A 23,328-nucleotide genomic window follows, 5' to 3' on the forward strand; every position below is an offset into this window, starting at 1 on the left:
AATGAGACAAACAAAATATTCTTTAGTTTTGGGTCTGAGGGGCTAAATCTCATCAAATGGTGGTCCGTGGCTCAAATGCCGATTAAATAATGGACCTTGACATGAAAAGGGTTGAAAAGCACTGCTTTACAGTCTAATATCACCATCGCCTCTTCCTAACCCGTGTGGTCAGGTCATGACATCAGCAGGTGGTGAGAGAATAGGGTGTTTTCCGGCCAATCAAAAAAACGCTCCACGCTCCCCCGGCAACAGCAAACAAACACACGCATGGGCTCACACAATGTTTCCTGGCTACACAACATGTGTATGTCATTAAAGCAAACGAGGCTGCAGGTCACATTAGGTCTGAGACAGCCGCGCTACTTCAATTCCTTTAATACTCCCAGGTATGTTGTTTCCTGAGTTTCCTGACCACGTGAACGTCCCTATATTCTTGCATTTCAGGGGTTCTCAACACTTTTGGCCGCCGGGGACCCTCGGAAATGCTTTGGCCATGTCTCACCCCCCCCCCCCCCCCCTCCCCCCCCCCCCTCCCCCAATACAAATTGGTGGCTATGATTACATTGTCTGACTTATACGTTTCATATCGCTTTGTAAGGATCTTTGCCGAAAGTAGCCGTAAATCGGCTATTTTCGCCCCCCCCCCCCAAAAAAAGGAAAGCTAATTTAATTACTAGTTTAAAGGTATATTCAGTGATTTCACTTAATTCAAATATCACTTATTTTTTTGTTTTGTTGTGATAATCCTCCCTACTATAGAGTGTGCTGGCCATATAAGGAGTTCCTCCCTGTCCCCAGTTAACCCCTGGGGGTCAAAAAACCTTAGGTTTCGTTTTTGACTCTCTATCCTGATTGGACGAAAGGCTGGGTCCCACAGCCAAAAACGAAACCTAAGGTTGTCTTAAGTTCCTCTCTCGAAGAGAGTCATATGGGGTGCCGCCACCTGGTGGCGCAAAAGCACAGAAACTCTGCATGTACTCACGAACAATTCCATTGGATCGTGAACGTGAAGCTCACGGTGACCTCCCTAACCCCACCCACTCGGTATAAAACCGGGGGTTGGTCCCGTGAGCGTCATTCCTCTACCTTTCTGCCGCAGATGCCAGATCGCTCTGACAAAGAATTCACCACCGGCTGTTGAAACTGTTTTCCCTAGAACGGACGAGTTTTTCTCATACTTGTACCTGGAAATTCGCAGCCCCTGCGAGGTGTTTTTCACTCACGAACGTTGCAGAAAAGTTCTCTCCAGCAGTAAGTCCTTTACACGGACAATAAAACACAAGTGTGCAGTCACGCGGCTTGTCGTTTAGTCCTTCTCTTCTACTAGCTTTGCGCCTTAGCACTCAGCTAGCTTACTGCTTCGCTTGGTCTACAGTTAGCTGCCACGTTCAGGGTTGCTGCTAGCTTAGCCTCCCTAGTGCTACTAGCTTTCAGCTTCCCTCATTAGCGAGTCCGCTGCTTAAAGCGTAGCCGTCAGGCACGTTTTTCCCCTTCGTCTACGCTAGCTACGTCCCGCCGTTAGCCCTCAGCCTACCGGCGAGGTGCTGACCAGCTACTAGCTAGACCCACGGCCCATAGCTACACGCTTCGTCTACGCTACCTGCGTAGCTATACGCTAGCTACGTCCAGCCGTTAGCCCTAGGCCTACCGGCGAGGCGCTAACCAGCTATTAGCTAGACCCACGGCCCGCAGCCACACGCTACGTCCCGTTTTTTAGCCTTCAGCCTTCCGGCGTCGCGCTAACTAGCCACATCCTCGCTAACCTCCAAGCTATCTTCAGCCGTTAGGCGTTGATTTAGCGTCGCCATCGTATCTTACGTAACTTACGTAAGTTACGTAGTTTACGGCCCGCTCTTAGCCTTCAGCCTTCCGGCGTCGCGCTAACTAGCCACAGCCTCGCTAACTTTCAAGCTATCTTCAGCCGTTAGGCGTTGATTTAGCGTCTCCAGCGTGCCTTACAACGCTGACTTGACGTCCAGCCGAACGGCGCCGTCAACTAGCGTTCTCCGAGCGTAAGTTACGTAAGTTACGTAGTTTACCGCCCGCAGCTACATGCTACCTCCCGCTCTTAGCCTTCAGCCTTCCGGCGTCGCGCTAACTAGCTACAGCCTCGCTACCCTCCGAGCTATCTTCAGCCGTTAGGCGTTGATTTGGCTTCACCATCGTATCTCACAACGCTAGCTTGACGTCCAGCCGAACGGCGCCGTTAGCTAGCATTCTCCGAGCGTACGTTGGTTACGTAAGTAGGTTACGAGAGTTACGTAAGTTACTTTCCATAACCCTGGTTTTTTGAGTTAATTTTTTAATTTTTATTAAATCAACTCCATCGCACACCATGGCCACCGGCGGTGACGACAGTGACTTCGACCCCCCCCCCCCCCCCCATGGAACCAAAGAGTTGCTTCAGACATGGCTGTCTCTACCTCCTCTCCCAGACAGACACACATGCACTGTGCATGTTTTGTCTTTGTCTTCCACACATCAGAGATGCCTTGAGAACACGCCACAGTTTCACAACGTGGTTTTCTCTGTTTGGACTGCTGATCTTCAGTGGAGCACCACGAGTCCTACTCTTTCTACTCCACCACCACTTTACTTTTACCCTGTTTTGTGAGTTACAGACAGTTTTCCTCACAACATTTTTGTTATATTATATATTATTATTATATAATGATATTATATTATAACTTAAAAGAGAAGTGCTTCTACAAGCTCTTGGACTGCTGGTTCCTCCTTCAAGCTGCACCAACACCCAAGACGACCTGCAGGGGTGACAACAGCCCTCCCGGGTTCCCCGAGGAGGAACGCCACCGGGGGTCTAGAGCATGGGTCTAAAGCATGCTCGCCAGGCTTTCGAGACCCCTGGTCTCTCCCCCTGCTGCTTCTGTTGCAGACAGGGAGACAGACTGACGCATCTCACGCGTCAAGAGTCACCAAGACAGGTCCCTGGTCGACACCTCCGAGCCCTGCTGTCCCGACCAGCCCCAAACCTCGAGGTCTAGGCCCAACGCCTCGTCCTCTCTCTCCAGACCCCTCAACCTTGACGCGTCTCAGAGACACCATGGCGAGTCCTTCCTCGGCTCCTCCCCTGCCAGGAAGGCGACTCGGACCGCCAACAACAAGCTCCACACGCTCTTCACCACACTGGTGAACAGGCCTGTGGAGCCAGACCCAAGACATCAGCCAGGCCTCGCCGGCTGGCTCTGGGTGCTGCTCTCCCTCCAGCGGGATCTCGTCGGCCCACCAACGAGGCTCCCCCGATCCGGGTGGTTGCGACGACGGGATGTCGGATGCAGTCCTAGGCCTCCACCGACAACTACCGCTACTACTACTTCACGCAGCGGCCAGACGCACAAGTCTCACTCGACGTGGTTCCCCAGCGACCCTCGACTACCGACTGCTTCCCTCAACATTACAGGTATGTACATTGTGAAGCTAGGTTTGTTTAGCTGTTTAGCTAACCTTTTCGAGGTCGGGAGTAGCAACCTCGTTGGATGGCCGATGCCACCCTAGCATGCTTAGCATTCTAGATAGGCTGCTTTCAAGGTGGACGATGGACAACGAGCTCCTCCAAGAGCTCCCTCCGTGGACGTGAGGGACAAATGTCCCCCACGCCCCACTGACCAACGCCGCCGCCCTCCAGCAGCCGCGGCCGGCACTAGGGAGGGCCACGCCAGCCTGGCCGCCAAGAAGATGTATGCCCTTGCTGCTGCACAGGTCAAACATCTCAACGCCGCTTCACTGCTCCAAGGATCTCTCACAGCCATCTTCGCGGGTATGGGGGCTGTCCCCTCCCGCGATGAGGTGACGGAGATGAAACGACGGCAAGGCTCAGCAGAAGTAGTGACACTTCCTGCCTCCCGGGGGAGACGCACCCTGACGTCTTCCCCCATCCCCCCCGCCTCAGGGCTTGCACTGGGCGTAGTAGTCTCGAACTGCACTCCCGAGCCGCCCCACAAGAGGTTGAGGCTCATGGCACGGGTTCCCGCCACGTACGGGCCCGTGACCAAGCCACACAAGTCTGCACTAAATGCACATGTTTCTGTATGTTTCTCCATAATAAGGGCACTGCCCAAAACAATAAGAAAACAACAAGAACACCAATGTCGGGGGACCATGAACCCTCTGTCAGGGGCAACCCACGGGCTGGCCACTGCAGAGGGGCGGGGCATGAAACTGGTGGCGTACTCAAACGCCACTGGGGAGACGGGTCATGCCGAAAATTTTCTCTGGTCTGAGGGTGGACCACCCTTTAACCAGGCGCATTGCATAGTGGGAACGCCACGGCGCGTCACCATGGGTTCTGCGCACCTTAGCGAAGGGTTACAGACTCCAGTTCGCTATGAGACCCACCGCGTTCGGAGAGGTCATCTTCACCGAAGCACGGGGTCAAGCTGGCCATATACTCCAACAGGAGACGATAACTCTAGTGGAGAAGAAGGCCGTCAGAGGTGCCCCTCAGCCAGAACCGCAACGGTTTCTACTCGGGGGACCATGAACCCTCTGTCAGGGGTAACCCACGGGCTGCCCACTGCAGAGGGGCGGGGCATGAAGCCGGTGGCGTGCTCAAACGCCACTGGGGAGATGGGTCATGCCGAAAATGTCTCTGGTCTGGGGGTGGACCACCCTTTAACCAGGTACATTGCACAGTGGGAACGCCACGGCGCGTCACCATAGGTTCTGCACACCTTAGCGAAGGGTTACAGACTCCAGTTCGCTATGAGACCCCCATGTTCGGCGAGGTCATCCTCACCGAAGCACGGGGTCAAGCTGGCCATATACTCCCAACAGGAGATAATGTCTCTAAAGGAGGCCGTCAGAGAGGTGCCCCTCAGCCAGAGCCGCAGCGGTTTCTACTCCCGCTACTTTCTGGTCAAGAAAAAGGGGGGGGGGGGCTCCGTCCTATCCTGGACCTTCGAGCACTCAACAGACATCTCAAAACTTTCAAGTTCAAGATGCTGACGGCCAAGTCTCTGGCACGTTCCATACGCCCAGGCGATTGGTTCACGTCCATAGATCTAAAAGACTCCTTTTTCACATCCCTATCTACCCACCACACAGGAAGTTCCTGAGGTTCGGGTTTCAGGGGAGAGTGTACGAGTATACAGTTCTCCCCTTTGGGATGTCCCTTAGTCTCAGGGTCTTTGTTCGATGCACGGAAACTGCTCTCGCCCCATTACGGCAACAGGGTCTCCGGGTTGCAAGCTACATCGACGACTGGCTTCTGAGCGCGGCCTTGGAGCAGGAAGCGGTACAGAACACAGCCAGGGTATTGTCCCACGTGACCTCTCTAGGTTTCAACGTGAACCATACCAACAGCATGTTGACGCCAACGCAGTCCACGGACTTCATAGGCATCACGTTGGACTCAGTCGCATACACTGCGAAACTGAGCGCCGACCGGGTGGACGACCTACTGAAGTGTGCCGCACAGTTCAGGACGGGCCACACACTTCAACTCGGGGTGTGCCTGCGCATGGCAGGCCTCATGGCCTCAGCCATATCTCTGGCACGCTGGGCAGGCTGTACATGAGACCTTTCCGGTTGAAGTCTCTACACCTGCCTCCCAAGTTCACACGGCGCCGGGTGAGAGTCTCCCTGGGCTGTGTATTGGCCTTGAAATGGTGGTCTGACAGACGCAACCTGACGGAAGGGGTACCGCTGGGGTTGCCCCTGTCCAGAAGGGTGGTCACCACGGACGCCAGTCTTTCTGGCTGGGAGCCACTCACGAGGGCAGGACGGCCAGAGGGGTGTGGAACGGTTCCCTAGAGGGATCCGCTCACATCAACTGTCTAGAACCTCTGGCGGTGTTTTTCCTCGCCTTGAAGGAGTTCGAGCCGTTTCCTCGGGGGACATCACGTGTTGGTCCGTACGGACAACACCACGACGATGGCCTACATCATCAGACAAGGGGGGATCAAATCCCTGCGTCTGTGCTCACTAGCTCACAGACTGCTGGTCTGGTGTGACGGCCGGTTCATCTCCCTCACGGCCTGTCACGTCCCAGGACGCCAGAACTCCGCTGCGGACCTCCTATCGAGAGGCCCACTCCGCTACAGCGAATGGTCCCCCCATCCATGGGTGGTGGGCCAAATGTGGCGCAGATTTGGAGTTCCGGTGGCGGACCTATTTGCCACGGGGGAGAACACGAAGTTCCCCCTGTTCTTCTCCCTCACAGGCAGGCCGCCTCTGGGTCTGGATGCCTTAGCGCATCAGTGGCCTCAGGGCCTACTCTACGCCTTCCCACCGCTGGAACTGATCCCACAAGTTCTAGCCAGGGTGAGAGTTTTGGGCTCGGGGCTGCTACTGGTGGCTCCGGCCTGGGGGTCCTGGAGACAGGACATCGCTTCCCTCCTCTATCGCGACCCTTGGCGACTCCCTCTGAGGGTCGACCTGCTAACGCAGGCCAACGGCGAGATATTCCACCCGCGCCCCCAGCACTTGGACCTTTGGGTTTGGCCTGTGAGGGGGCACCGCTCGCGGTAGCGGATCTGCCACAGAATGTCATAGAGACTATTCTGAGTGCTAGAACAGTCTCCACCAGACGCCGGTGCAACACGGCTTGGCAGCTGTTTGAACGTTGGTGCTCGACCAGGCCTGGTGGGGTCCTTCCTTTCCAGGCCTCGGTGGGGCCCATCCGGACCTACCTGCAGGAATTCCTGGACAGAGGTCTAGGCTTGTCCTCGGTTGAGGTCAACTCGGCGGCGATATCCGCCTCCCACTTAGGTGTGAACAACGGACCGGTGAGTGAGAACCGCTGATCCGTCAGTTCATGAAGGGTGTCCTACACCTTAGACCGGTTGCCAGATCCCTGGTCCTAGCCTGGGATCTGACGGTGGTATTGTATGCGCTTAAGAAGGAGCCATTCGAACCACTGGAGGCAGTGGATTTGAAGTTTCTCTCGCTGAAGACCACGCTGCTGGTCGCACTGACGACTGCGAAGCGTGCTAGTGACATCCACGCACTCTCAGTCAATGAGAGCTGCATGAGGTTTAGTGGTAACAACGCTAAGGTCACGGTTAGGCCGAACTTGTCTTTCAAGCCAAAGGCCTTTCCTGCTGGTCGTGACCCGGTGGAGCTCTTGGCGTTCCACCCACCGCCTTTTGCCTCAGAGGAGGACAGGCGGCTATACTGTCTCTGTCCAGTCAGGGCGATCAGACTGTACAGGGACAGGACAGCTCCCTTCAGACAGGGAGATCAACTCTTTGTCTCTTGGGCCTCCCACGCCAGGTGGCAGGGGAAGCCTATAACAAAGGTGAGGCTTTCACAGTGGGTTGTGGAAGCTATACAACTGGCTTACACCAGTAGTGTGGTGGAGCTCCCTGAAGGGTTAAAAGCTCACTCCACGAGGGGCATGGCGGCATCCTGGGCCTTGGCACGGGGCGTCCCCATCCAGGATGTGTGCGCAGCGGCAAGTTGGTCGTCTCCCTTGACCTTTGCCACGTATTATAATCTTGACGTGGCACCCAGGGACTTAGCCCAGGCGGTCGTGGGTGCGGCAGCGCAGTGATTGACAGTACATAGTGCCCCCATGTTCGCATAAGCGTTCCCTAGAGTGGCTCTATGAGATGGTTAGCCATCAAGCCCGTTTCACGGGCACATGAGGCAGCTTGCTGTCGGCTCCTTAGTAGGGATTGATAGCAGTCGGACAGGTTGGTCTGTCCCGCTATCGGCTTTGCTCTACCTGGTCAGGGGCCTAGGTAGCCTTTAATTGTCCTCCTTACGGGAGTATACACGTGCCACGCCTGAGGGTGACGTGCGTGTGTCTCTTGATAGGTGGACCGTGGATCGGTCCTATCAGCCGGTGTGATCATACGGGAGTGTTATGATCCCCATATGACTCTCTTCGAGAGAGGAACTTAAGACAACTTCGGGTTACTTCAGTAACCTCAGTTGTATAAGTGACTCGAAGAAGAGAGTCATCAAGACGCCCTTCTGCTTTGTCAGCGGCAGAAAGGTAGATTGATAGGAATGACGCTCACGGGACCAACCCCCGGTTTTATACCGAGTGGGTGGGGTTAGGGAGGTCACCGTGAGCTTCACGTTCACGATCCAATGGAATTGTTCGTGAGTACATGCAGAGTTTCTGTGCTTTTGCGCCACCAGGTGGCGGCACCCCATATGACTCTCTTCTTCGAGTCACTTATACAACTGAGGTTACTGAAGTAACCCGAAGTTTTTTTAGTGAAATCACTGAATATACCTTTAAGTTTAAGTGGTTATATGTCTGAAAATAACGTGAATCAAAAGTATTACAAATTATAATGTGTATATAATGTGTAATTAAACAAACAAACAAACCAAAAAAAATACGATTTTCATTGAACACTAATAATATGTTACGCCTGTGTGTGTTTTGTCCGTCGGTATCTCATGCCATTTGTGTTTTCCATTTTTTTTTCCTTCTTCTCAAATATCACAGGAAATTCCGATGAATTTTGTCGATCCAAAGGAGCTGGACATCCCCAGCCATGGAACCAAGAACAGATACAAGACCATACTGCCCAGTGAGTAGCGCGCGTGTGCATGCGTGTGTGCGTGCGCACGTGCGTTCGTGCGTGCGTGCGTGTTAGCCGTTTCTTCACAGGTCATCGCCTCAAGCAAAGTGTGATTGACACTGTGTATATAACATAGTTGATTAGACAATCAATGTAAACAACATATTTACAGATACTGATTTTCAGCACAGGCATATCCACATGCCCTCATCTGTGTGTGTGTGTGTGTGTGTGTGTGTGTGTGTGTGTGTGTGTGGGGGTGTGTGTGTGGGGGTGTGTGTGTGTGTGTGTGTGTGTGTGTGTGTGTGTGTGTGTGTGTGTGTGTGTGTGCGCGCGGCGGACAAGCATCAGCGTAGATTGCACATAAATACACGCAGGATGGACATCGATATTGGACCAATCACCTCCCTTCTGTTTGATGATGAAACAGTTTGTTTTGTGGGAGTAGTTAAAGGTCTAAGATTAACAAGACATTCAGCTGTTCCATTATGCCCTGCGCACGCACGCACGCACACACACACACACACACACACACACACACACACGCACACACACACACGCACACACATACACTTCAAACAATGAATGTCCATCAGAGCACAGCCTGTTCTCACTCTCGGAGTGAAAAAACTTGGACTGATTAAGATGTTATGCAACACACGCACACGCGCGCACACACACACACACACACACACACACACAGAGCATGGTCATTATCAATTTCCGTTCACTGCCCTCATGTTCTTCCTGGTTCGGACAGAGAGGGGGGTGGGGCTATCAATACAGTGGGAATGGTTGGGGTGGGTGGGGTGTTCCTTCCTTCCGGCCAATCAAGAAGCAGGAATGCTCACCTTAAGAGTGTCTGTCCGTCAAAGACATCCTGTGTTCCACTTGTACTGTTGTTGCTCTCTCTCTCTTTTTCTTTATTTTAACCCATTCTGACCTGAGATCAGATTCACACGAGGTTTCCACTGGACACACACTGGTCTGATTAACCCATTCTGACCTGAGATCAGATTCTAGAAATGTCAGTCGCTCTTCGATTTTTCAAAAATAGCAGACCTACAAGCTCGTATCGCGCCACTCGGTGGCGCGATATGAGCTTGTAGATCTGCTATTTTTCAATAGCTAAAGCATAACATGATGCTAACACCAAAATGGGTGCCCGTTCAGAATGGGTTAAAGATGGAGTGCCACAATTTTTGTATTTTTCCAGTTTTTCATGTGTCTATGAGGTGACCGTACTTCATTAGACACCCTGGAGTTGTTTTTATGTGCAATGGTGTGTTAACTTTGTATTTAGGGTTTCTTCCTGGAGGCTGAACCCTTGACAGTCAAACGGGCCAATGAAGTAAACAGTAATATAGTGACACCACACTATCAGCCCCTCCCATAACACCTCCCCCTGTATCATACAACTACAGCTGTGGGTGCGTCTTCAGTTCAGGTGGATCACCACCCATCACCACCCACCAGGCAAACCAGGCATACTTAATGAACTGGTAGGCGTGTCCACATAAAAGCATGATTTTAACAAATACTGTACACTTTTTGGAAAAAGTTCTTCCCCCTTATATTGTAATAATACCTGATGATCATGTTTTAGGGTGGAAAAAAATGGTGGCACTCCATCTTTAAGTATGCACTTACCGGTATCTCCTCCACACTCCTACTATTAGACCAGTGGTTCCCAAACTTTTTCATGTCAAGGACCCCCAAAATAATTGTCTGCGGACCCCCCATTTGGAAATGTTTGACCCTGGAACTCCCTCAAGGACCCCCAGGGGCCTCCCTGGACCCCACTTTGGGATACCTGTGCATTAGACCCTCCAGAAACAACGTGGGCAAAAATCCTTGATTTTGTGATGAAATATGCAGGTTTTTATGTGATTTTATTTTTTATGAGGTGAAAATTGTGGGAAGTTGTGAAAGATGCGCAAAGTTGCAAAAATAAGCAGAAAAATTAGAAATGTGAAATAAGCGGAAATAAATATGTGGAAAGTTGCGGAATATGTGGGTAGCATATATGTGCATTTTTGCGCCCTTTTTAGAAAATAATTATAATAATCTGCATTTGGCTGATTGAGTTTGTAGATTATTTTCAAATTATTTTTATACATTTGAAAACGTGGAAACTTGAAATAGGACATTCTGCATCATGAGTATACTTTCTACTTTTGTACTTTAAGTACATTTTGATACCAATACTTTTGTACTTAATAATACTTTTACTACTTAATACTTAACGTAAAACAGATCTACAAGCTCATAGCGCGCCACCGAGTGGCGCGCTATGAGCTTGTAGATCTGCTATTTTTGAAAAATCATGAAAATGTGCCACAGATCTTTGAATATATATTCTTTTTTTAACTCAAATCTTTGCTTCTGAGGGGGTTCCCTGGAACAACTTTATTTTCAGATGGGTGTCGGTGGCCAATTACATATCATTTTCGGGGTTCTTGACATGAAATATTGAGCACCACTGCTACAGAAACATCTTTCAGAAAACTGTCAGAATTTAGAAGACTTTTTTTTCTGACCGGGCACCCATTTTGGTGTTGGCATCATGTTATGCTTCAGCTATTGAAAAATAGCAGTTCTACAAGCTCGTAGCGCGCCACCGAGTGGCGCGCTACGAGCTTGTAGGTCTGCTATTTTTGAAAAAAATCGAAGAACGACGGACATTTTTAGAATCTGATCTCAGGTCAGAATGGTGTTAATCAGACCAGTGTGTGTCCAGTGGAAACCTCGTATGAATCTGATCTCAGGTCAGAATGGGTTAAATGTCGACGTCAGGCCTAAATGGGTTAAAGATGTAAATGTGGCTTTTATTTACTTCCAGAGAGATATATATACACAGTACGTTTTTAGTTTTTCTGTATGAGGAATTCCCGCTTCTGCGTTATGTGGCTACTCCATTGTTTGCGTTTTGAAAGGCAGCGACTACCGTTGTGTGACTTATTGTCACAAGGCGGGGCTGCGAGAGGGAAAAGGTCGTGAACCGCCGTACAAAAACAATAGGGTCACGATGAGCCAGCTTCAGAGGATTTGTATGGAGGAGTGCCGCCCATTTATTGTTCCTTCAACTTTTAAAATAAAATACCATTTTTAAGCTGAAAGGAATCCCACTACTCACTGCTTTAGACTCCACACACTAACTTTCAACGGCGCCCACACCCACCCACAGACAAAAAATCCAATTGAGGTCAAGGCATTTTATTGGTCTTTGATGGAAATCCTGTTTCTTTTGAGGAATTCCACGAGGATAAATAAGGACATCCGTGTAGAATTATTACTTTGATTGATAAAAGCGTCGTCCGTCCTTGGTCCGTCCTCTTCCCTCATGTCTCCTTAACCCATTCTGACCGGGCACCCATTTTGGTGTTGGCATCATGTTATGCTTTATCTATTGAAAAATAGCAGATCTACAAGCTCATATCGCGCCACCGAGTGGCGCGATACGAGCTTGTAGGTCTGCTTTTTATTTATTTATCGAAGAACGACTGACATTTTTAGAATCTGATCTCAGGTCAGAATGGGTTCATCAGACCAGTGTGTGTCCAGTGGAAAACCTCGTATGAATCTGATCTCAGGTCAGAATGGGTTAATGTCTCCTCACGTTGTTCCTCCTCTCGTGCCTCCTTTCCTTGACCCCTCGCTGGACCCTCCTTATCCATTCCATTTCCCTTCCTCTCATTGTATCCTTGACACCTTGTCTCCTCTCCTCGTCCTAGATCCTCACTCCAGAGTGGTGCTGAATTGGAAGTGCTCCAACGACCCTCTCAGCTCGTACATCAACGCCAACTATATACGGGTGAGCATGCACGCACACACACAAGCGAGCGTGCACGCACACGCACGCACACGCACGCACACATGCACACACACACACACAGGGACAGGGGGTCCCCCGCAAAAGCAGTTAACTCTTTTCTTTTTTTGGCCCAGGAATCTTTCAGAATAAAGGTGCTAGAGTGCCAAGCAGATGAGGCAGATTTTACTCTGAAAAGCCTCGTCTTCCATTTCCTCCCCCAAAACCGTTGAGTCCATCCGACGTCTGTACACGTCCTAGCGCATCCTCAATGATACCGGGCGAGAGAGGGATGTTCTGATTTCTTTTGTAATTTGTCAGTTTGCCTTTCGGGGCGGCTACCGTATGCTACGCTCTGAGCCCATATTAGCTTCCCGTTGACTTAGCTGTTAACGTGGCGGAAAGAATGCCTCGTCTCTCCTAATCCAGGGCGCTCTCCATGGTTTTGAACTGATCGATTTACTGGCGCTTCATTTCGGCTCCTCATCCGTCTCTCCCGCAAAATATGAACGTTTTTTTTTTATTATATATCGTATAAATTACGATAGCAATGTAAAGCACACTTATTTAGAGGATTGTTTCCGGGCCGTGGGTATCAGAGTAAAAGCGACCATGTCTTTCCGGCACCCCAGAGCTCCTATTTTGAAGGAATCCCGGCACCGATTGTGTTAATATGGCATCGCACAGGAATCATCTTAACCAAACTTGGAAACAAGCCATAGTGCTTTCAGCAGACCTTGTATTGAGCTGTACTTTCCATGCCCTTTTCTGCAAACTGTTAAAGGGACACTTCACCCTTTTTGCAAAAACATATATGTTAATGACGTTAAGAAGCTTTAGAACACTTTCATGGGGGTCTTTATGTGTGTAATATGTGGTTTTAGATATTTTAGATTGTAGCAGTGAGCACAGTGTCTCTGATGTCATGGACACTGGTCTCACTTCCTTCCTGGACTACAATTCCCAAAATACTTTGGTGCACTGCTCCTCCTTGTGGATAGGGGAGGTCTGTTTTACTGAGTACACATGTAGTCCAGGAAGTAAGTGATCCCAGTGTCCATGACATCAGAGACACTGGGCTCACTGATACAATCTAAAATATCTAAAACCACATATTGCACACATAAAGACCCCCAGGAAAGTGTTCTAAAGCTCCTAAATGTCATTAACATATATTTTTTAGCAAAAAGGGTGAAGTGTCCCTTTAATAAAGTATTCAATCAATCAAAACCATATGCCGGCTATTCAAAAATGGTGTACGGGGGGCGGATCTGGGGGGGCGCAGTGGTATAGGTTAGAGTAGACCCCTTAGTACCTGTAATTCACTAGGTCTGACCCCAACATCGAAATTGTTAGTTTGAATGATTGTTTTTCTTTTTGTATTTTTTTTGTAACTGTTTTTGCAATTGCAATATTACACTCATGGTTGTGCTTTACTTTTTTACTATGAATGGCACTAATGGCACTCATTCAACGCTGTACTTGTATACATTGTACTTATTTATTATTTATTAATATTTAGTCTTAGTTTTAGTCGTCGTGGCAACATTTTTATTTTCTTCTTGTCAGTGAAAAAAGGTAGTCGACATTTCTCATCTCGTTTCTGCTGCCAAATACATATCAATATAGGGGTCCTTGGCACGAAAAATCTAACTACTGCGTTGACCACTTAAGCTGTATATACTGAGTTTACTGACCCCTACGGATGCTTAACACAATAGACCTTCTTCCTGTGAGGAAATGGAACCCACACGTTTCTCTTTACACGTTGCCGGGGGGAAGCAATGGAGCGTCGCACCAAACGTGGGAGGGGAATCCTTCACGCTCGCCGCTGGGATTCCGTCCCACGGCCGGGGAGTCATCCTCCTCATTCCTGTGTGTATAGGTCAGATGCAGGCTGGGTCATCGGCCTCGGCTTGTGGTGGCCATTTTTGTCAAAATTAAATTTTTGCCACGGTACATACAAAATGAGTACACATACATACGACATGCAGAGCTATCCCACAATGACCATTACAGGTCTGTAACTCTGAGAGTGTACAAATGGAACCAAATGGACCCATTACGTTCCATCTGTACACCCTCAGAGTTGTGGGGACTAGTTAACATTACTCTAACAGACCCCCAGGTACCCCCAGGTGTGGTTAGAATAGTGTAATTAATGTAATATGTCCGTCCTCCTGCTGCTTAACCAGCACAAATGCAGCTTCTGTGACTCTGTCTAGCTTAGCATCTTTGTATCTTTGGCGTCTGCCCGTGTGGACAGCATAACATTGTGGCAGAGTAGAGAGTACGCCTGTAAAGCCCGAAAGCTGAAAGCCTTTGAGTCAAAAGGCCCAATCGAAATGACAGCAATATAGTGACATCACAATATCGTCCCCTCCCCTAACCCCCTCCCCCTTTATCAACAGCTGTGGGTACGTCTTTTTTCCGGCTTCAGTTCAGTTCACGCCACGGCATCTTTAACCCATTTAGGCCTGACGTCGAATTTAAAAAAAAAAGTCTTCAAAATCCTGACAGTTTTCTGAAAAACCTTATGTTTCGGCATCGGTGGTTCTCAATATTATGTATATTGTAATATGCCTCCGCCCCCCCCCATCTGAAAATATGTTGTTCCAGGGGGACCCCCCCCCCCCCCCCCCCCCAGAAGCAAAGATTTGAGTTAAAATGTCTGTAACAATATATATTCAAAGATTTGAGGCACATTTTCACCATCTTTCAAAAATAGCAGACCTACAAGTTCATAGTGCGGCACTCGGTGCCGCGCTATGAGCTTTTTTGCAAAAAGTGTGAAGTGTGTTAGGATTTGTCCCTCCGCTTACCTTGCCAGACCTGGCAACCTCTCCACAGACTGTCAGACCTGGCAACACTCACTTCCCCCTTCCACTCTGCAGCCACATTCACTCACCTGTCTCCAACTCCCTCGTCATTCCACCTGTGAACTATTTGTCAATCAACCTTCCCACTATAAGACTGGACTCTTTACAAACACTCACTGTCAGTACATTTTGTCATTGTCCCTGAGTTCTACCCCGCAGTTCCTGGTTCTTGATTTTGTCTTCTTGAAAGGTTTGAGTTTTGGACTTATGATTTTACTGCCTTGTACTCGAGTTTTGCCTTTTGGACTTCTTAGTTCTATTTTGTATGTTTGAGTTTTGGAGATGCTACTTTTTGTTTGTTACTGCCTTGGATATAAATAAATCATTTGGATTTTGAACCTTCCTGTTTTGTGGCTTGCATATTGGGTTCAGTCATCACCTAGCATAACAGAATGTACTGACCAACAATATGAACCCAGCACAGCTACAAACTTTTCAGAGGAGGGTTAATATATTTGAGAATGTGGTGGCTCGGCTCATGGCCTCTCCACCTAGCCAGCGTTTTTCTCTCCAAGAGGAGATTTTGATCCACCAGCGGTGGTTTGCAGAGAGGCCATGGGTTGGTCATTTTGTCCCCCACCTGAATGTCATTCGTGGGAGGCTTAAGGATTTTTTGGACACCAGCTCATCTCCCAGTGCCTCCCAGCCAGCTCTCTCAGTTAGGGTTGGAGTGTTCAGCCTGCGTCCCACTAACCCTGATGCTAACCGGCAGAAGGGTATGGATTATTTTCCCTGTTTTCCCAGCGATGAGGAAGTTCCTGTTTGTTCTGAACAACTTCATGCGCAAAATCCGTTTTATGGCACCCGTCTGGCTCGGGGGGGTCCCCGTTGCGTCAACAGGCGGGGGGGTGTCTCACTGGGTCTCCCAGTCACCAAGCCCACCCGACCAGCCTGTCCTGACAGTGTGGGGAACCGGGGGTCTGCTAGAAAGAGGCGTGGCCGCCTACACCGCCAGGAACCACCGCCACCCAGCCTGTCATGTCCAGCTGCAGTTCCGCCTGCAGCCCCTTCCCGTCCTGATGCACTCCCGCCTGCAGCGGTGCAGCCCCGTCACGGGCCAGCACTACGGCAGCGGGACCCCGGGGGTGTTTTTCCTGGGTGTGCAGCGTCTGCTGGGGTCCCGTCTCCAGAGCCTGCAGCATCCTCCTCGCTCCCAAGGACTTTGTCTCCGTTCCGTTTTCTGCCGCTCCGCTCTCCATCTCCAGAGCCTGCAGCACCCTCCTCATCCCCTGGGTGTGCAGTATTCTCTGGGGTCCCAGCATCCTCTTCGTCTCCTGGGTGTGCAGCGTCCTCTGGGGTCCCGTCTCCAGAGCCTGCAGCATCCTCCTCCTGTTCTCCGCCTGCAGTCCCGCCTGCAGCTCTGCCTCCTCCGCCTGCAGCTCCGCCTCCTCCGCCTGCAGCTCTGCCTGCAGCACCGCCTTCTCCGCCTGCAGTTCCACCTGCAGCTCTGCCTCCTCCGCCTGCAGTTCCGCCTGCAGCTCTGCCTGCAGCTCCGCCTGCAGTCCCGCCTGCAGCTCTGCCTGCAGTTCCACCTGCAATCCCGCCTGCAGCTCCGCCTGCAGTCCTGCCGGCAGCATCTCCGGCGTCGCCTCTGCCTGCAGCACCTCCGGCGTTGCCTCTGCCTGCAGCACCTCCGGCGTCGCCTCTGCCTGCAGCACCTCCGGCGTCGCCTCTGCCTGCAGCGCCTCCGGCGTCGCCTCTGCCTGCAGCAACTCCGGCGTCGCCTCTGCCAGCAGCATCCTCTGCGGTCCCGTCTGCAGCGTTTTCTGAAGCCCCGCCGCTGCAGCTTGCCTCTGAGGCCCCGCCACTGCAGCTCGCCTCTGAGGCCCTGCAGCTCGTCTCCGAGGCCCCGCCGCTGCAGCTCGCCTCTGAGGCCCTGCAGCTTGCCTCCGAGGCCCCGCCGCCGCGGCTCGCCTCCGAGGCCCCGCCGCTGCAGCTTGCCTCTGGGGTCCCGTCTCCTAAGTCTGCAGCGTCGTCTGCAGCTTCAGCTCCAGAGCCTGCAGCATCTCCTGTGGCTCCGCCTGCAGCACCCCTGGCGTCTCCTGCAGCTTCAGCTCCAGAGCCGGCAGCTTCTCCTGTGGCTCCGCCTGCAGCACCCCTGGCGTCTCCTGCAGCATCATGTCCAGCGCCTGCAGCATACCCGGCTCCGCTTCCACGGTCCTCCGCCTCGTCTCAGCCTCCAGGCCGCCCTCCGGACGGCACCTCCGCAGCCTCGTCCCGGCCTCCAGGCCGCCCTCCGGACGGCACCTCCGCAGCCTCGTCCCGGCCTCCAGGCCGCCCTCCTGACGGCACCTCCGCAGCCTCGTCCCGGCCTCCAGGCCGCCCTCCGGACGGCACCTCCGCAGCCTCGTCCCGGCCTCCAGGCCGCCCCCCAGACGACACCTCTGCTGCCTCGTCCCAGCCCCCCGGACGTCCCCCTGAAGTCTCCAGCTCTGCCTCAGTTTTCCCTCCTCCAGGCCCCCTCCACCCACCCTGCGCGTTCCTCGTTATGTTTGTTGGACGTCTGGTATCCGTCCCTTGAGGGGGGGGTACTGTTAGGATTTGTCCCTCCGCTTACCTTGCCAGACCTGGCAACCTCTCCACAGACTGTCAGACCTGGCAACACTCACTTCCCCCTTCCACTCTGCAGCCACATTCACTCACCTGTCTCCAACTCCCTCGTCATTCCACCTGTGAACTATTTGTCAATCAACCTTCCCACTATAAGACTGGACTCTTTACAAACACTCACTGTCAGTACATTTTGTCATTGTCCCTGAGTTCTACCCCGCAGTTCCTGGTTCTTGATTTTGTCTTCTTGAAAGGTTTGAGTTTTGGACTTATGATTTTACTGCCTTGTACTCGAGTTTTGCCTTTTGGACTTCTTAGTTCTATTTTGTATGTTTGAGTTTTGGAGTTGCTACTTTTTGTTTGTTACTGCCTTGGATATAAATAAATCATTTGGATTTTGAACCTTCCTGTTTTGTGGCTTGCATATTGGGTTCAGTCATCACCTAGCATAACAAAGTGTCCCTTTAATAAAGTATTCAATCAATCAAAACCATATGCCGGCTATTCAAAAATGGTGTATGGGGGCGGATCTGGGGGGTGGTATAGGTTAGACCCCTTAGTACCTGTAATTCACTAGGTCTGACCCCCCCTTAGTACCTGTAATTCACTAGGTCTGACCTCACCTTAGTACCTGTAATTCACTAGGTCTGACCCCCCCCTTAGTACCTGTAATTCACTAGGTCTGACCCCAAAATCGAAATTGTTAGTTTGAATGATTGTTTTTCTTTTTGTATTTTTTTTGTAACTGTTGTATAATTGCAATATTACACTCATGGTTGTGCTTAGCCCTGGAACATGACTGCCATGATAATTATCATGACAGTCATGCAGTAACTTTGCCCTGTTTTTTGCAGTCGCTGCATTTACAAGATTTCCGTATATATAAACATTCAGATTTCAAATATAAAGTACTCACAAAGTGTCCCACGGGTGTTAGTTAGTAGCAGCGCGAGCGATTAGAATTGCTGCGTCCCGCGTTCTTTAATAAAAAGCATTTTTGTCCGAGCTCTCCGGCTACTTTTTTCAAACGGGGTTCGTTTGGGAAATCCACAGTTGCACACCGGGAGCGCACTCGCCTATTAGTCTGTATTGGCAGGGCGGTCAGCGTACCTATATCGAACACACCGAGTGCCACCCTCCTCCCGACCGATAGGGGCGCGTAGTTGAAAGCCAATGGCAAAATAACACCTCGGATAAAAATGCTTTTTATTAAACAATGCGGGATGCAGAAATTCTAATCGCTGGCGCTGCTACTAACTAACACCCGTGGGACACTTTGTGAGTACTTTATATTTGAAATGCGAATGTTTATATATTTTAATTATTTGTAAATGTAGCGTCTGCAAAAACCAGGGTGAAGTTGCGTCATGACTCTCGTATGAATACGAGAGTCATGTTTACAGGGCTAGGTTGTGCTTTACTTTTTTACTATTAATGGCACTAATGGCACTCATTCAACGCTGTACTTGTATACATTGTACTTATTTATTATTTATTATTAATATTTAGTCTTAGTTTTAGTCGTCGTTCATGGCTAAATTTTTATTTTCTTCTTGTCAGTGAAAAAAGGTAGTCGCCATTTCTCATCTCGTTTCTGCTGCCAAATACATATCAATATAGGGGTCCTTGGCACGAAAAATCTAACTACTGCGTTGACCACTTAAGCTGTATATACTGAGTTTACTGACCCCTACGGATGCTTAACACAATAGACCATCTTCCTGTGAGGAAATGGAACCCACACGTTTCTCTTTACACGTTGCCGGGGGGAAGCAATGGAGCGTCGCACCAAACGTGGGAGGGGAATCCTTCACGCTCACCGCTGGGATTCCGTCCCACGGCCGGGGAGTCATCCTCCTCATTCCTGTGTGTAATAGGTCAGATGCAGGCCGGGTCATCGGCCTCGGCTTGTGGTGGCCATTTTTGTCAAATTGAATTTTGACAAAAATGGCCACCACAAGCCGAGGCCGATTGCCACGGTACATACAAAATGAGTACACATACATACGACATGCAGAGCTATCCCACAATGACCATTACAGGTCTGTAACTCTGAGAGTGTACAAATGGAACCAAATGGACCCATTACGTTCCATCTGTACACCCTCGGAGTTGTGGGGACTAGTTAACATTACTCTAACAGACCCCCAGGTACCCCCAGGTGTGGTTAGAATAGTGTAATTAATGTAATATGTCCGTCCTCCTGCTGCTTAACCAGCACAAATGCAGCGTCTGTGACTCTGTGTAGCTTAGCATCTTTGTATCTTTGGCGTCTGCCCGTGTGGACAGCATAACGAAAGCTGAAAGCCTTTGAGTCAAAAGGCACAATCGAAATGACAGCGATATAGTGACATCACAATATCGTCCCCTCCCCTAACCCCCTCCCCCTTTATCAACAGCTGTGGGTACGTCTTTTTTCCGGCTTCAGTTCAGTTCACGCCACGGCATCTTTAACCCATTTAGGCCTGACGTCGAATTTAAAAGAAATGTCTTCAAAATCCTGACAGTTTTCTGAAAAACCTTATGTTTCGTCATCGGTGGTTCTCAATATTTCATGTCAAGAACCCCCAAAAATGTATTATGTAATATGCTTCCGCACCCCCATCTGAAAATATGTTGTTCCCCCCCCCCCCCCCCCCAGAAGCAAAGATTTGAGTTAAAATGTCTGTAACAATATATATTCAAAGATTTGAGGCACATTTTCACCATCTTTCAAAAATAGCAGACCTACAAGTTCATAGCGCGGCACTCGGTGCCGCGCTATGAGCTTGTAGATCTGCTATTTTTTCAATAGTTAAAACCCCAAAAGGGGTTCCCGCCCCCAAGGTGGCGCACCAGATAGTTCCTTTATGTGTCCCGTATATACCGCTGTTGACGTGCTGTTCCGTTTTCTTTTGCCACAGGGCTACCGCGGCGAGGAGCGGGCGTACATCGCCACCCAGGGCCCCATGGTGAACACGGTCAGCGACCTGTGGCACATGGCCTGGCAGGAGGAGTGCCCCGTCGTCGTCATGATCACCAAACTCAAGGAGAAGAACGAGGTATGTTATGCTACATAATTATACAGCCACGACAACGGGGCGGCTGCCATGCATGCACGGCCATGTTGAAACGAGAGCGGCGGTTCCCACACTTTTTATAGGCCTGTGACGCAAAAGAGAAGTTTGATGTCTCTCTCCCCCCCCCCCCCCGGGACCCAAACTAGTGAAGATAGCAGATCTACAAGCTCACAACGCGACTCGTTGTGAGCTTGTAGATATTTTCCCACTACTGCTCAAACATCTGTTGTCTAATTTATGGAATGTATTAGATTTTTCTTTGATTTCTTCACAGAATTACTGGGGGGATTTTCCTTTATTCTTGAAAAATCTTTTTTTTTAATGTTTTGAAGCAATAATAATTCAAAAGAAAAGCAAACGTAGGAAACCAAAAATAAAGGGACCCATAAAAATGTGTCTGCGACTCACAAACTGCTTGGGAACAGACATGCGCGACTATACCTTTATATGTCTATGGAAGGATCTACTTAACCCATTCTGACCTGAGATCAGATTCTAAAAATGTCAGTCGTTCTTCGATTAAAAAAAAAATAGCAGACCTACAAGCTCGTATCGCGCCACTCGGTGGCGCGATACGAGCTTGTAGATCTGCTATTTTTCAATAGCTAAAGCATAACATGATGCCAACATCAAAATGGGTGCCCGTTCAGAATGGGTTAATACCTTTGCAACCACCATATTAAAGCTGTAGTATTTCCTACAGCTTTAAAGGAGAATTCCATGCTAGAAGGCTTTCTTACCTGTCTTTGTAGTCGTTACGTCCCCACCAAAGAGGCTCCATGTGTTTTTCTTTTGCAAAAACTCCTTATTGGCTATTTCCCCTATACCATAAGCCCTCAATGAATTGCATTGAATTGAATGGGAATTGAACGGGGCTATGGGGTGTTGTGCTAATTCACTTATTTCCACCGAAATAAGTAGTGAAGTGTGCCGCTTGGGATATTATTTACATTATGAAGAGAGGATATATACAAAAGAATATATAATTTTGAGCGATGGAAATAAGCGAATTAGCACAACACCCCATAGCCCCATTCAATTCCCATTCAATTAAATGCAATTCATTTAGGGCTCATGGTAGGGGAAATAGCCAACAAGGAGCTTTTGCACAAAATAACACCTGGACCTCTTTGGTGGGGACGTAACAACTACAAAGAAAGGTAAGAAAGCCTTCTAGTATGGAATTCTCCTTTAAGTCCAAAAATCAGAACTGACCCTTTAAACTGCCCCCCCCCCCCCCCCCCCTCTCTCTCTCTCTCCGTGCAGAAGTGTGTTCTGTACTGGCCAGAGAGAAGAGGCATCTACGGGAAGGTGGAGGTGTTGGTGAACAGCGTCAGAGAGTGTGAGCATTACACCACCCGCAGCCTCACTCTCAAGGTAAGAACAGTACACCCTCCCCCCCCCAGGGGTCCTTGAGGGAGTTCCAGGGGGTTCCCCTGCAGCTAAATGATGAGTTTGGAACCAAATGGAACCTTAACTCAACCCTGGCTATAAGGACTCCTTTAACATTGATTTTTACAATATCATTTGGGGTCCCGGAGATAGAAACGCCATTAAACGGCGGTCTGTAAATGGGTTGAGAATCCCTGCTTAGACCCGCACAAATCTTCTCTTATGGAGGGGGGGGGGGGGGGTCCCTGACCTGGCATATCTTTTCAAACGGGGGTCCGCGGGGCTAACACGTGTCAATTCGGGGGTCCTTGACATGAACCACTGCATTATACACCACTCAAGAAATGCTCAAGAGAGCCGAGAGTTCCAAGACATGGGGGTACATATACGTTGGTTAGACGCGCTGACAGTCCGACAGGCGTTATAGTCGGACAACACCGTCGCTCCAGACATACAGTACGCCGCTGGTTACAACTAACCCCGTGCTGCGGGTTAAAACTCACCCATGGCTCCTTTCATGCGCGGCACGTTACTTTAAAACTAAACCCGTGGCTTCCATGTGAGGTTAGGTTTAGGGTGTCGAACTCGTGTCGAACTCGTGCCGAACTCGTGACTGTGTACGTTGGGACCAAACACGCGCACGCCCAAGAAATAAGCTCCAGTGCGAGCCAGATGTGTGTTGGTGTCGGGGTGCCCTAGCTGCACCTGCTCTGCCGCGCTATACGTAACCGTATATGTACAGGTTCATGTGCAGGGGCATCCGAGTCAGTGAATGACAGTTCAGTTCAGGTTCTCCTCTAGACAGTGGAACCATTGGCGCACATGTTTAACTTTGTATGTCAGAAACGGGACAATTTGGGGTACATTATATCATTTCTTTTTAAACATGTAACATTCCCTGCTGCCACTAGACGGCACGGTTCATCCTATTTGAAGCGACGCCCCCAAAAATGACACATCAACTCGACTTCGTCTTTACTGTCTGACAAAAAATATCAACTGTGCGTGTGTGTGTGTGTGTGTGTGTGTGTGTGTGTGTGTGTGTGTGTGTGTGTGTGTGTGTGTGTGTGTGTGTGTGTGTGTGTGTGTGTGCGTGTGCGTGCGTGCGTGCGTGCGTGCGTGCGTGCGTGCCCTGCCTC

General features: G+C 50.0%; 1 protein-coding gene across 1 annotated transcript in view; it reads left to right on the top strand.

The window, feature by feature from the left end:
- Positions 1-23,328, top strand: part of ptprr (protein tyrosine phosphatase receptor type R) — a gene marked incomplete at its 5' end in the record, with an annotated part of 61,881 nt that overhangs the window by 35,368 nt on the left and 3,185 nt on the right. The window contains 4 exons of the mRNA XM_083794625.1: positions 8,423-8,507; positions 12,233-12,312; positions 20,642-20,779; positions 22,064-22,174. Coding sequence (XP_083650751.1) covers positions 8,423-8,507; positions 12,233-12,312; positions 20,642-20,779; positions 22,064-22,174 — 414 coding nt within the window. The remainder of the gene's footprint in view (positions 1-8,422; positions 8,508-12,232; positions 12,313-20,641; positions 20,780-22,063; positions 22,175-23,328) is intronic.

The sequence above is a fragment of the Protomyctophum parallelum genome (genome assembly GCF_964188405.1).
Source record: "Protomyctophum parallelum genome assembly, chromosome: 22".
NCBI classification, from domain to species: domain Eukaryota; kingdom Metazoa; phylum Chordata; class Actinopteri; order Myctophiformes; family Myctophidae; genus Protomyctophum; species Protomyctophum parallelum.